This window comes from Lutra lutra, chromosome X, assembly GCF_902655055.1.
Source record: "Lutra lutra chromosome X, mLutLut1.2, whole genome shotgun sequence".
In the NCBI taxonomy this organism is placed as follows: domain Eukaryota; kingdom Metazoa; phylum Chordata; class Mammalia; order Carnivora; family Mustelidae; genus Lutra; species Lutra lutra.
In genome coordinates, this window is record NC_062296.1 from 42,099,606 (window position 1) to 42,114,710 (window position 15,105).

A 15,105-nucleotide genomic window follows, 5' to 3' on the forward strand; every position below is an offset into this window, starting at 1 on the left:
TGGGTGACTCAGTCGGTTAAGCATCTGCCTTCCACATAGGGCATGATAGGGAGTCCTGGGATCAAGTCCCCCACCCACTCCTTGCACGGCGGAAAGCCTGCTTCCCCCTCTGCCTGATCTGCCAGGGTGTGCTCTCTTTCTTTCTGACAAATAAATAAATACACTTTCTAAAGTACATTGATTTTTAGGGTGCTTAACATAAAAGGAACAAAACAGATATTAAGAATTTTTCAAAATCCACTCTCCTGGACTCTTCCTGACACATCTTTCCATTGCATTTTAATGGAGGGAAAATAGAGAACATTGGCAGCTGTAAGGAAAGTGGAAGAAGGCATATCCTTAGAGCAGAGAAGAGGCAAATCCCCAGGGAAGAACTGGGAATGGCCAGCAGGCCCATGAGAAGATACTGCCCTTCCCCAGCAGGCACAGAAAGGCCCAGGAATATACAAAAAAGGGAGAGCCAGAGAGCCCAACCCGGTGCTGTTAAAAAGGACCCAGCAGGGGCACCTGGGTGGCTCAGTGGGTTAAAGCCTCTGCCTTGGCTCAGGTCATGATCCCAGGGTTCTGGAATCGAGCCCCACATCGGGCTCTCTGCTCGCTGGGGAGCCCGCTTCCTCCTCTCTCTGCTTGCCTCTCTGCCTATTTGTGATCTCTGTCAAACAAACAAACAAACAAACAAACAAATAAATAAATAAATAAAATCTTTATTTAAAAAAAAAAAGGACCCAACAGCAGAGGGGAGCTGCGTTAGCCAACTGGCTGTGCGCCACCCGGCGGGCGGAACCCGGCACGGAATGGGGGCGGTGCCACTCGCGGTGACGAAGGCCTCACGTGAGCCGCCAACGCTGACTCCAGCGCCTCGCTGTAGCGTCAGAGCCGGCCTTCGCTCGCTCACTTCTCGGTGTCTACACCCGGTGTCCGTGTGGGCGTGCGGGCCAGAAGCGGTCCCGAAGAGTCAGACGCGGAGGGGAAGTAGGTAAGGGACCGGGAGGAGGGGGAGCGTTCCCTGGTCTGAGTGTGGGAGAGCCCACGCGGCCCGCCGAGCCCTGCTGGGGGGCCGGTGCCCCGGAGCGAAGCGGCGCAAGGACCGCAGCGCTCACGCCGCCCCGCAGCCCGCGTTTGGCCGCAGAAAACTGTAGGCCGAGGGTTGGACGCCGGTGAGGCGACGACCCTTAGGAAACACCTGCCTCTTGCACCCCCGCCCCGCCCCCGTCCTTCTTGGTGTAGAAAACGGTGGTCAGCACTGGGGATGGGGTGGCGGGTCCGGGCGGAGCTGGGTAGCGTCGGGTCCGCGGGGAGCGCTCGGCTGCAGCAGCCCCCGCTGCCCCCACCCCGGCCCTCTGCAGGTGTGCAGGTCTAAGTGTCGCGGCGGCGCACTCTTCGGGAGAATCGGGAGGAGGAGGAGACTGCAAGGATAGGCCCAGGTCGGTGCAGGGGACAGTGGGAGCCGGGGGTGGGGGGAACGTGTGGAAAGCCCTGAGACCCCAAATTCCCTCGCGCCCCCCGCCCCTCTCCCAGCCCGTCCTCCATCTTGATGCCTGCAGAGGCCTGGGCAGAGATTGGCAGGGAAAATGGTGGGCTTTGGGGTGGGGGGGAGAGGAGCGACAGGGAGGGCTCGGACCGGGGCCCCCTAGAGGGCGTAGGAAGCCTCTGATGTGGGAAAATGAAATTTTAAAAAGCCTAAGAGATCCAGGGCTCTGAGTCTTGGAATGTGCGTAGTAGGGCCTCTGTCCTCGGTGCTGATCAGTCCCTCTAAGAAAATAATTTCTTCTCTCATCTTTTGTCCCTCAGGAGCAATGGCGTCCAAAGAGGAACAAGCAGTAAAAAATCTCAACGTGGAGAATGCCAAACAGGAAATTGAAAAAAAGGATGAAAAGGAGCAAGTTGCTAATAATGGAGAGCCCATGGCCCTCCCTTTGGAAGCTGGTGAATATTGTATGCCTAGAGTAAATCGTAGGCGGTTCCGTGTTAGGCAGCCCATCCAGCAGTATAGATGGGACATGATTCAGAGGCTTGGAGAACCACAAGGAAGAATGAGAGGGGAGAATATGGAAAGGATTGGGGAGGAGATGAGACAGCTGATGGAAAAGCTGAGGGAAAAGCAGTTCAGTCATAGTCTGCGGGCAGTTAGCACCGACCCTCCTCACCATGACCATCATGATGAGTTTTGCCTTATGCCTTGAATCCTGATGTTTTCCCTGAAGTTAATAGGAAGACACACCTTCCTAAAGTTAATGTTCTCAGTGTACCTTTGTTGTCAACCTTTTGGTGTTACATGTTTCTTGTGGGTCTCCTATGACCAACTTCTAACTGAATGTTGTATTTTGACCCAAAATGTAAGATTCTGTCAGCAAGGGAGTTTTACCCTATTGCATGGCAAGATGTTCAGTATATATTGTGAAGTTAATAAAGCAGTTTAAAAGACATTCTCTGTATTCTCTTTTAGTTCAGATCTTCTATATTTTATACATGAACACACAGTCGAAGTATATAAAGTAAAAAGTTAAAGTGTTCATCTCTTTATGGTATAATTATGAATAATTTTTATTTTTTAACCTATATTTTCTCATTTCAGAACTAAACACCTATTACCTAGTGAAAGGGCTTGGCCACCTGATAAAAGCAGTGTGAGCACTTACCTAAACAGTTGTGACACAATCTCAGTTTTAGCTTACCTCTCGATCTCCTATTTAGAAGTATAAACCTAATAATGATAGGAGACAGATCCTTTTAAGAATCATACTTATATTTAAAAAAATCATACTTATAAAGAAAAATCATACTTATCAGCAAGATGATAATAGCTCCAAGAGCTGCCTTGTATACTTAATGAAGCCGTAAGTTTGTAAGTTCCCACCGGAATGTGCATGACCCAACACTTTATTCCCTTCAGCTATTTGGGAAAGTTTCCAAAGCCAGGTCTTTACGTGAACTAAGGGGTAGGTCCTTCTGTTCCTTTGCTACTGTGCCCCATTTCCATCTTCTCCCCTGGGTATTAATGTTCAGGAATCCTCAAGGTGAGAAAGTCTCACTGATTTTTTTCTGGAACACTCAATAAATTGCATCCTCACTCTTATGAAAGTGTGAATAAGTCCCCTCTCCGTTTTTAGCTTCATGAAAAGACCATATCTGTCTAGTCCTCTCTTAGATGTGTAGTTCTTTTCTAAGAAACCTCAGCTCATTATACTATATTAAAGATGTGTAATGGGAAACAGGTCACTTTCAATCTGAGACAATCCTTCCTTATCCCAGCCTCCTGAAACCTATGAGTGTAAAGAGCTAACTTACATTGAGTTGTATACCAGGAGATTATGTCCATGAATTCAGTGGATAACCAAATGTGGGTAATTATGAGAAGTCCATTGGAGGACTATTCAGTTTAAATGTCCCAGTAGAACTTGAGAAATGAAATTGCCTTGGAGTGTGCTATGTAGGTGAAATACATATGTATGAAGACAGTCTTGTATGGAAATAAACTTAGAAGTTAGGATTCTCGGGTGCCTGGGTGGCTCAGCTGGTTAAGTGACTGCCTTCGGCTCAGGTCATGATCCCGGAGTACCAGGATAGAGTCCCACATCAGGCTCCCAGGGAGCCTATTTTTCCCTCTGACCTCCCCCTCCCCCACTTCCCTGCTCTCTCTCACTTTCTCTCAAATAAATGAAATGTTTTTTTTTTTTAAGTTAGGATTCTAAAACGGAAGTTGGCAAACCACACAGTCCATGAACCAGATTTGGCCTGTTGCTTACTTTTGTGGCCAATGAGCTAAGATCAAATTTCACATTTTATTTAAATGGTTGAAGAAAATCAAGAATATTTTTATATGTAAAAATTACATGAAATCAAATTTTTGGTGTCCATAAATAAAATTTTATTGGAATATAGCCATATGAAGGAATTTATATACTATCTGTGGCTGGTGTCGTACTACAGTAGCAGTGTTGAGCAGTTGCGAAAGAAACAGTATGGCCTGCCTGCAAAGCCTACATATTTATTATCTGGCCTTTACAGAAAAAGTTTTCCAAACCCACTCTGGAATATAACATCACAATAGCAGTTATGAAACCAAAGGTAAAAACAGATAGGCAGGTGAAAACACGTAACACAGCAAACCCCAGACATGAATCAGATGCCTAAGTAATTCCAAAACTCTCCCTCCTCCAGATCCTTGAGACACAAGAATATTCATGCAGGACAGAAGTTTATAAAGATAAAGGCCAGAGTTGAAAGGGCAGGAAGACTGATAAACAGAGAAGCTTATGCCCTACCATACTTCCTACACTTGATTGTCAATATTAGCACCAGCTTTCCTGGAATACAGAAGCATTCTGGTTTTACTGACCTAACAATATTCAGCAGTTCCTTGAGAAAAAACTGGAAATTCACATGTGAACTCATGGCGTATTGTAATAGAAGATTAGGTATGCATATACCCCCCAAAATGTACATCTTTTCCGTGTAAGGCAGATCCAAGTTGCCTTGTTAACCTCAGAGATCCTAGTCTCTGGGGCGAGCCAGACTGCTATTAACCAGCTTCCCTTGGTTCTTAATAGTGTTTGGGATCTGAAGGGGTATCTGAGGAAGTAGTGTAGTAATTAATGGTCAGGCTCCACATAAAATGTTAAGGGAACAACCAGCAGAAAGTGAGCAAAAGCCCGTAAGAGAATACGGTATGAGGTTCCTTCAAGGGAAATAGCCCATAGCTAAGTTTCTGACTGCATTTGCCTATCTATATCATTTCTGTATGTTATGTGGTAAGCCTTCTTTTCTCCCTCAGAGTGGCCATTCTCCACTGAAAGATGAGCAAATTCTTCCTGTGAATGCCTACAAATTTTAGCAAAGATTAGGGATTCTGCCCTGGTTCTCAAAAAAGAAACATACTGGGCCATTGGAGTTTTAGCACAGAACGTACATCTAGTAGATATTTGGTGAATGAAAAACTCAACAAAATAAGTATGATTTACTGGTATTCAGCAAATGATAAGTATGCACATCTTTGAATCCTTATGTATTTCTTTTTTTAAAGATTTATTTATTTATTTATTTGACAGAGAGAGATCACAAGTAGGCAGAGAGGCAGACAGAGAGAGAGGGGGAAGCAGGCTCCCCGCCGAGCAGAGAGCCCGATGCAGGGCTCGATCCCAGGACCCTGGGACCACGACCCGAACCAAAGGCAGAGGCTTTAACCCACTGAGCCACCCAGGCGCCCCTCCTTATGTATTTCTAACAGAACTGAGATGATAATGCACATAATGTCTCATGACTTTTGAATAAAAATAATTACCTTTTTTTTTTTCTTAAAAAAAGATCAAGTCAATTGAAGGAAATTCAGAAAATGAATTTTAAAGGCCACCTTGTGACCAAAGAAAGCAATGCAGTTTGAACTCTTTAGTAGAGGCAGAGCAGGGAGAATACACAGACACTGGACTCTTCCAGGAAGTCCAGATAGCAAAAGAACTTTGGTTGGAGATGAAATAAAACCTTCATGATTAACTAACATTTAAGACACCAAGCTGCGGGGCACCTGGGTGGCTCAGTCAGTTAAACGTCTGCCTTCCGCTCAGGTCAGGATGCCAGGGTACTGGGATTGAGCCATGAATAGCATAGGCTCCCTGCTTAGCGGGGAGCCTGCTTCTCCCTCTGCCCCTCACCCCGTTCGTTCTCTCTCTCTCTCTCTCTGTCTCTCAAACAGATAAATAAAAACCTTTTAAAGATAAATTAAAAAACCAAGATACATTTATGCTTCAAATAAAAATAGAATAACAGGGTCTGGATTTAACTCCCTAACCGAAACAATGAAAACCTGGACAAAATACATGAAACAACAGTTCTCAGTTATTTAACCTCAGACAACTGGAGGGGAAGTTCCTTGAGAAGGTAGAAACAAATAATATGAGCATTCTGATTACCCCCAGCTTACTCTGTATTGTTGGATTTATTTATAACATACGGAGAAGTAAAATGTATGTCAATAATAGCACAAAGACCAGAGAGAGGGAATGGAAGTATAACATTTTGAAGTTCTTATTCTACACATTAATATCATTTGAAGGTAGATTCTGAAATGTTAAAAATGTATATTACAAACCTTTCAATAATCATGAAAAAAGTTGTAGCTGATGAACCAACATATGAGATAAAATGGAATCTTGAAAATAGTCAGTAGAAAATATTGAGGAAGGGTTGCCTGGGTGGCTCATTTGGTTAAGAGTCTGCCTTCAGCTCAGGTCATGGTCCCAGAGTCTTGGGATCAAGTCTTGTCTCGGGCTCCTTGCTCAGCCAGGAGCCTGCTTCTCCCTCTGCCTGCCACTCCACCTACTTGTGCGTTTTCTCTCTTTCTCTGACAAATAAATAAATAGAATCTTTTAAAAACGTTAGAGAAAAAAGAACAAAGAGCAGATGGGACAAATGGAGACAAATAGCAAGATGGTTGATTTAAACCCAAGCATATCAATGTCAATAATCATATTAATGTAAATGGTCTAAAAATACCTCAATTACAAAGCAGAGACTGTAAGATAGTATAGAAAGGAAGGCAAATATATGCTGCCTATAAACACCTTATTTTAAATTTAAAGATACAAATTGATTACAAGTAAAGGAATGGAAAATTGTGGATAATCTTAACATCAATCAAAGCTTGAGTAGCTATATTGATATCAGATACAATAAATCTCAGAGCTAAGAATAATACCAGGGATATTATAGTCAATACATAATTTTAAGTGATAAGTTTGTCAAGAGGACATGACGATCCTAAACATTCACATATTATAGTGCTTTAAAATACAAGGAGCAAAAACTGACAGAATCACAAGGAAAAACAGACAAATCCACAATTACAGTCAGAGATTTCAACACCTTCTCTAAAATTGATATAACAAGTAGACAATCAGCAAGTACACATAGGACCTGAAGAACACCATGAAACAACTTTTCTAGTTGACTATGGTAGACCTTGCCACCAACAACAGGAGAATGTGCATTTGTTTGGTTTGCACATAGAACATTTACCAAGATAATCTATATTCAAGGTCATAAAATAAGTCTCAGTAATGTTAACAGGATTCAAATCATAAAATGTATGTTTTCTGGGGTGCCTGGGTGGCTCAGTCCTTAAGTGTCTGCCTTCAGCTCAGGTCATGATCCCCGGGTACTGGAGTTGAGCCACACATTGGGTTCCCTGCTTGGCTGGAAGCTTGCTTCTCCCTCTCCTACTCCCTGTGCTTGTGTTCCCTCTCTTGCTGTGTCCCTCTCTGTCAAATAAATAAATTAAATCTTTCTTTAAAAAGTATATTTTCTGAGCACAGTGAAATTAAATGAAAAATGAATAACAGAAAAATATCTGGAAAATCCCAAATATTAAATTAACATCAAACAACGCATGCCTAAATAACCTAAAGAAGAAATCGAAGAGGAAATTATAAGGCACTTTGAACTGAATGAAAATGAAAACTCAACATATGATAATTTGTGAGATGTGGTAAAAGGACCACTCAGGCAGAAATTTAGAGCACTGAACATATAATAATAGAATAGAAAAAGCTCTATAGCTATTAAATAAATAGAAATTAGAGAGAGAGAGAGAGAGAGAGCAAGCACGAGCAGTGGGGAGGGGTAGAGGGAGAGGGAAAAGCAGGCTCCCTGCTGAGCAAGGAGCTCAATGTGGGACTTGATCCCAGGACCCTGGGATCATGACCTGAGCCAAAGGCAGATGCTTAACCTATTGAACCACACAGGCACACAATAAATAGAAATTTTTTTAAAAAGTTTTTTTTGAGGTATATTTAATACTCAATGTTATACTAGTTTCAGTTGTACAACATAGTGATTTGACAATTCTGTGTGTTAAGCTTATCATGAAAATAAATGGAAATTTTATTTAAAACACCTCCTCCAAAGAAAACTCTGAGTCAAGATGGCTTAACTGGTAATTCTACCAAACATTTAAAAATTACATAATACCAATTCTATGCAAAATCTTTCAGAAAATTAAAGAGGAAGGAATAGCTCCCAAATCATCTTATGAAGCTAGAATTATCCAGATAACTAACCAGACAATTATATTACAAGGAAAGATAACCACAAACTGATCTCCTTCATGAACATATATGCAAGATTTCTTAGTAAAACTTTAGTAAAGTAGACTCCAATTATATATACAAGATACAATACACCATGACCAAGTAAGTTTTATCCCAAGGATTTGAGGTAGTGTTAACGTTTGAAAATCATTGTAATTCACCACATTAACATAAAAGAGGAAAAACATATGATCATCTCAGTGGCTAATGAAAAAACATTTGCTAAAATTAAAAAATATATATTACTGATTAAAATACTCAACAACCATATGTAGAAGAGATGCTCCTCAACCTGGTAAAATACATCTACAAAAATACCTATACATAATGATGTGTATGTTACATAAAGACTAAATGTTTCCCTTCTAAGATGGAAAACAAGGCAAAATAGACATGTTCACAAATTAGGTTCAATGTTGTATTAGAAGTTCTAGCCAGCACAATAAGAAAAATAAATAAATCATACAGATTGCAAAGGAAGAAATAGAAAATATTCACAGAAAACAATAATCTATATAGAAATTTTTTGTAATATACAAAAAAGCTACTAGAGCTTTGGGGCACCTGTTGGCTCAGTTGGGGGAGCATGCAACCCTTGGTCTTGGGGTTGTGAGTTCAAGATCCATGATGCTTATAGAGATTACTTAAAAATAAAACCTTAAAAAAGAAAAAGCTACCAGAGCTAATAAATGAGTTCAGAAAGGTTGCAGGATACAAGATTGAAATATAAATTCAGTTGTATTTCTAATTTTCTGAGACTTCCATAAAAAATTGCCGTAAACTTGGTGGCTTAAAAAAAAAACAAGAAATGTATTGCCTTGTAGTTTTGTAGGCCAGAAGTCCAAATCAAGTTATCAGCAGTGCTATGTTCTCTCTGCAGTCTCTAGAAAGGAATCCTTCCTTACTTCTTCCAGCTTCTAGTGGCCCTAGGCATTCCTCGGCTTGTGACAACATAACTCCAATTTCTGCTTCTATTCCATGTCTACGTGTTCTCTGTCTCTTCTGTCTCTTCTAAGGATACATCCATTGGGTTTGGGACCTACCCTAAGCCAATATGACCTCTCTCAATTCTTTTTTTTTTAAACGATTTTATTTTTAAGTAATCTCCATAGCCAAGATGGGTCTCGAACTCACAACCGAAATCAAGAGTGGCATGCTCTACTGACTGAGCCAACCAGGCGCCCCTCATCTCAATTCTTAATAAATTACATCTGCAAAGACCTTATTTACAAATAAGGTCATGTTCTGAAGTACTAGGTGGACATGAATTTGGAGGGAAATCATTCAGTCCTCTATAAGCAATGAACAATCAAATTAAATTCTAAAACAATATCATTTACAATAGCATCAGAAATATGAAATACGGGATGCCTGGGTGGCTCAGTTGGTTGGACGACTGCCTTTGGCTCAGGTCATGATCCCGGAGTCTCAGGATCGAGTCCCGCATCGGGCTCCCAGCTCCATGGGGAGTCTGCTTCTCCCTCTGACCTTCTCCTCGCTCATGCTCTCTCTCACTCTCTCTCTCTCAAATAAATAAATAAAATCTTTAAAAAAAAAGAAATATGAAATACTTAGGGATAGATTTGGCAAAAGATACTCAAGACCTGCACATTGAAAACTATAAAACATTGATGACATACATTGAACCCACCAACTCAGAAAAAGAGATCAGATTTGTGGTTACCAGACATGGGGGAATGGGAGAAAAGTGGTCAAAAAGTACAAACTCCCAGTTGTAAAATAAATAAGTCATGGGGATGTAATGTAAAGCATGATAATTGTAGTTAACACTGCTGTATGATTTATAGGAAAGTTGTTAAAAGAGTAGTAGATCCTAAGAGTTCTCATCACAAGGAGAAATTCTTTTCTTTTCTTTTTATTGTACCTTTATGATATGATGAATGTTAACTAAACTTACTGTGGTAATCACTGCATAATATATGTAAATAAAACCATCATGTTATATATCTTAAACTTACACAGTGATGTATGTCAATTATTTCTTGATAAAACTGGGGGGCAGGGAATGGAAACAACCCAAGTGTCCATTTACAGATGAATAGATAGACAAAATAGAGTATATATATATAAAATGGAACATTATTCAGCCTTAAAAATAAATGAATCTGACACACGCTACAATACAGATGAACCTTGAAGTCATTATGCTAAGTGAAATAAACCAGACAGAAAATGATTTGTGATTTAACTTATGCAAAATACCTAGAGTAGTCAAACTCTTAGGGACAGAATGTAGAATGGGGTTTGCCAGGAGGTATAGGGAGTGGGGCAAGAGGAGTTAATTTAATGAGTATAAAATTTCAGTTTGGGAAAATGCAGGAAGCTCTGGAGATGGATGGTGCTGATGGTTGCACAACAATGTGAGTGTACTTAATGCCACTGACATATATACTAAAATATGGTTAAGAGGGAAAATTTTGTTATGATAACTTACCGTTATCTAAAAAAATTTGCAAGTCATTCTTCCAAGCCCATCATTGCCTTCAAAGTCTACGAACACCTCAGCCATGAAAACATGACTCACATCAACCTGAGTAGGTGTCTACTTAGAAAGGACATCCTAATCCCACAACCTAGATGACATCACCTCAACCCAGAAGCTTGTTACTAGAAGGATGTTGCTTCAGATGACTTTGTCTCAGTCCATTATCTCACCATTGGAGATGACTTTGCTTTCTACACAAAGGAAGACTTCACCCCAGACACTGAGACTATCATCTCAACAGCGCCTATATGCTGCCTTTCCAAAGATAATGACAAATTGAACACAATATATTGATTGCTTTTCTTCTTTTGATATTTGGGATTCTATTACATTTCTTGAGGTCATTGTTTACTTAGCCCATGAACCTAGTGTATGTTTTGCTCTTTGCCAAAAGGTATACTATATACCTCTACACTCCATGTCTAAAGGAAAATATTGTAGAGATTACTACTATTAATACCATTCTAAAAATTAATGGAGATTATTGCTTTCCTTAGGAGGCAACCACCTCCTAGACCACTCCTTAATTAACCCGGTTATGGCTGGCCTATAAGGACTTCTTATTCTTCTACTTGTTACTCTCATAATAAAATGTCCTTTTTACTCTCATAATAAAATGTCTTCTATGCCTTTAGGGCAACTATGTCCTACTCTATTTAAGTCTTTTCTACTATTTGAGTCACTCAAATATCCTATCTTTTTTTGCAAAGGTACCATTTTGAGTCAATTTTGAGGCCCTGGGTGGAGGCCGGTTACTTGCCCTTCTTGAGCAACTGATGAAAGTACACACTCCAGCCACTTCCCATATCATATGCATTCACACTCTGTTCACACTCTGGGACACTATGCACCAGCCCTCTTTGCCCAGGTGCCAGGTATCAGACAACTAAGGACAGCCTCTATGCCCTGGAGCCTGAGAAATTATTCAAATTAACCAATCCTCAGAGATTCAGAAAAAATCTAGCTAACCCCACCCCACTAGTAATACATAACCTGTTCTTAGATATCCAACTTCCTGTTATCCAGGTATAACCTGTGTGGCTCTGCCTGGCAATCTTCTTTCTTTTGGAGCTATAAGTAACAAAAAGTTCTGCCTTGTATCTCTTTTTGTGATAGTGTGTTGTGTTCTGCTGTCAAAAGAACCTTTAGGTTTTATAAAGCCATTTACAAAAAGAAACTCATGTCATATATAAAAATTAACTCAAAATGATCAAAGACCTAAATATTTGAGTCAAAACTTTAAAACTCTTAGAAGAAAACAAAAGGGTAAATCTTCATGTCTTTGGATTTGGTAATGGACTTTTAGATATGAAACCAAAAGGAAGAACAACAAAAAGAAAAATATATAAATTGGATTTCATAAAAATTAAGAACTTCTGTGAATAAAAAGACATTATCAAGAAAGTAAAAAGGCAATCTGCAGAATGGAAGAAAATATTTGCAAATCATATATCTGCAAAGGGGCTGTATCCAGAATACATGAAAAACTCTTAAAATTCTTAAATTAAAATTCTTAAAAACACAAAAATGACAAACAACTTAATATAAAAAAACGGGCCAAGGTCTTGAATAGATGTTTCTCCAAAGAATGTATATAAATATCCAATAAATACATGGAAAGATGTTCAATATCATTAGTCATTAGGAAAATGTAAAAATTGAAAAAATGAAATATTAACAATTGTTTTTGAGATTGTGGATCAATTGGAGCTCTCATGCATTGCTGGTAGGAGTGCAAAATGCTGCAGCCACTGTGGAACAGGTTGGCATTTCCTCGAAAAAGTTATACATAGAATTAGCACATGACCCAGCAATTCCACTCTTAGATATATACTCAAAAGAAATAAAAACACACATCCATACAAAAAAAAACCTATATAGGAGTGTTTAAGGCAGCATTTACAATGGTTGAAAAGTAGAAACAACCCAAATATCCATCAATATTTGAATGGATAAAAAAATTAAAAAAAAATATTTGAATGGATAAATAAAATACAATATGGGCATATAATGAAATATTATTCCACCATAAAAAGGGAAGAAATACTGTACATGAGACAATGTGAATGAACCTTGAAAACATTATGCTAAGTGAAAGAAGCCAGACATGGAAGGTCACATATTGCATGATTCTGTTTATACAGAAGGGAAAAATTGGGGAGTGACTACTTAATGGGTATGGGGTCTCCTTCAGAGTTAATGAAAATATTTTGGAACTAGATAGTAGAGATGGTTTCACAACATTGTGAATGTACTGTATGTCACTGAGCTGTACACATTAAAATGGCTAATTTTTATGTTATATTACTTTGTTCTAAAAACATAGTCTTATTTGAAAAAAAAATTATATAAGTATATTCTCTAGGCTAGTTGGCCTTCACATTTTTTATATTGCATACCCCTCTGAGCATCTAATGATGCTAATGGATCTGATCCTAGGCAAATGCATACACCAAGCAAAAATGTACATATCTTATCTCTCCCCCAACCACACACACATGCACCTCATTTTGAATATAATTCCAGGGGATTCGGAGGTTTCTCTAGTTAAGAATCCTGGAACCCAAGGAGTAAGTGCTCTCCTTTTAACAGAGCTCACCTGCTATTTGTTTCTTCCTTTCTCTATCTCACTCCTAAGTAGCTTCTTCTCCATCTCCTCTTTTTTCTCTACCTATAGCTTCTGCTTCTTCATGATGTCAATCTGCTCATGTGTCAGACTTTCTCAGGTTCTTAGGGAACAGATCTTTTCATAAGTGTATAGACTCCACTATCTTCTAAACACATGCAACCTTGCATATCATTTCAGGCGGTCCACAGACTCCCTCAGTTGAGAACACCTGGTCTGGGTCAATCGGTACTGTTAGACTTTTCAGAGACTGAAACAAACATGACTCAGAGGGCCCAAGGCTGGGGATGAACTGAGAGGCAGCAACCCTGCAGCGTGGCTAGGCTCCTCCTAGGTGCTCTGTAGGTGAAGATACTGAAGCTGAGAAATCCCTCAAGCTGCACCTCCTAGGTCGAGTGGTAGGCAGCAGACAGGGTCAGAGAACCTTCCCCAGGCACTGTGAAGAAGGGCAGAGAGCAGCCAAGCATGGAGGCTCTCCCCTCGGCCATTACTTCTCTGGGCTTTATGGAAACCCTCCGCTGCAGGGGTCTGGAAGGGATCTGTTTTGGTTTCCAGTTGTCAGGACAGAATTCCATCTCTGTTGGGGTTGACTTACCTCTGTGGGAATTTGGGGGAGGGAGGGAAGGAGCCATTTATTTACTCTGACCTCCCTCTATAGTCCCTCCCTAACAGTCTCCATTTTTCTACCACTGGGCAATGGCAGAGAAAGTTTACTTTCAAAAGGTTTCTATGTTTCTGAATCCTCCTCCCAAATTTCAGTCTCACTTGTTCTTGCATAAAAATGAGGGAGGTTCAGGACAGTGATGTTCAGAAGCCAGATCCTTCTGTACTCGGTTATCTGCCTCCCAAGCCTCCCACTCCCGGGTGTCCAGATAGCACAAAGCCCATCACGTCTCTGATAATGGTGAGGATAGAGTCAGGGGACAGGGCAGAAATGCCACCTTGATCATCTCTCCATGTGTGTTCTTGAGTGAGCAAGAGTCAGGTGCCTGAATACAAAGGATGAGAGGCTCTGGAAGGTGAGAAGTGGACTGGAAATTGCATATTCCTCTCCTCTTGAAAAGACAGGGAAAATCAGACCACGTCTGCATCCCTCAGATCCTTTGTTGCCTTTGCCCAACAGCTAAATCTCTGAATGAAAATAACCATAGGCCAAATTTTCAAGACCGATACTGTGTCAGCCATCAGATTCCAGAAAGTCTACTTAATACTCAGTGATTGTTTGGGCACAATAAATACATGCATTGTTAGTAGAACATGACAGAACTACTTATTTATGAAAATTAAGAAAAATATTTTGTGTGTACCTAATTGAATCCATTTTCCTTATAGTAAATATTAATGCAGTGAACTTAATTTTGGAATCTTGTTGGGGGTTTTTCTATCATAAACACATTCTTTGCCCCAAATGAAAATAGCTCTATTTAATTTTTTGCTTATAAGAATAACCCATGCTGAGGGGAGTAAATTAAGTATAACTGAAAAAAAATATTTAGAAACAAATAAAATCTCCATTTCAACTATCTGCTTCCCTGACTGACAATCCACCGTGTATCCATTATATGAAGGTCTGGGAGAGAAGAGAAATGAGCATCGGTGGTTGAGTGGAGAAGTAGATTGAGGGGGTAGGTGCTTTGAGATCAAAGGAGAGAAAGAAAAAATTCCTGAGAGATGTACCAATTGCTAGTTGCCCTAGGAGATGTAGCCCTTTCCTGATAAGATAGAACAAACACATACCACAGGGAGAAAGGGCCACATTTGACCTTTGGTATTAGCAAAGACAAAAAAAAAAAAAAAAAAAAAAAAAAAGGCGGTGAGAGGAGGGGACTTCAGCGCCCCGAGGCGGGAGCCAGCTAGTGAGGGGAAGAAGTGGGCTGGCTCCTGACGCACTT

General features: G+C 40.3%; 1 protein-coding gene across 1 annotated transcript; it reads left to right on the forward strand.

Moving 5' to 3' along the window:
• The first annotated feature begins 819 nt into the window (after positions 1–819).
• On the forward strand, positions 820–2,426 carry LOC125092369 (protein BEX1-like). The gene is made up of 3 exons (XM_047716804.1): positions 820–976; positions 1,347–1,424; positions 1,792–2,426. The coding sequence occupies exon 3, from the start codon at positions 1,797–1,799 to the stop codon at positions 2,181–2,183; it is 387 nt and encodes a 128-aa protein (XP_047572760.1). The 5' UTR covers positions 820–976; positions 1,347–1,424; positions 1,792–1,796; the 3' UTR covers positions 2,184–2,426.
• Positions 2,427–15,105: the final 12,679 nt, after the last annotated feature.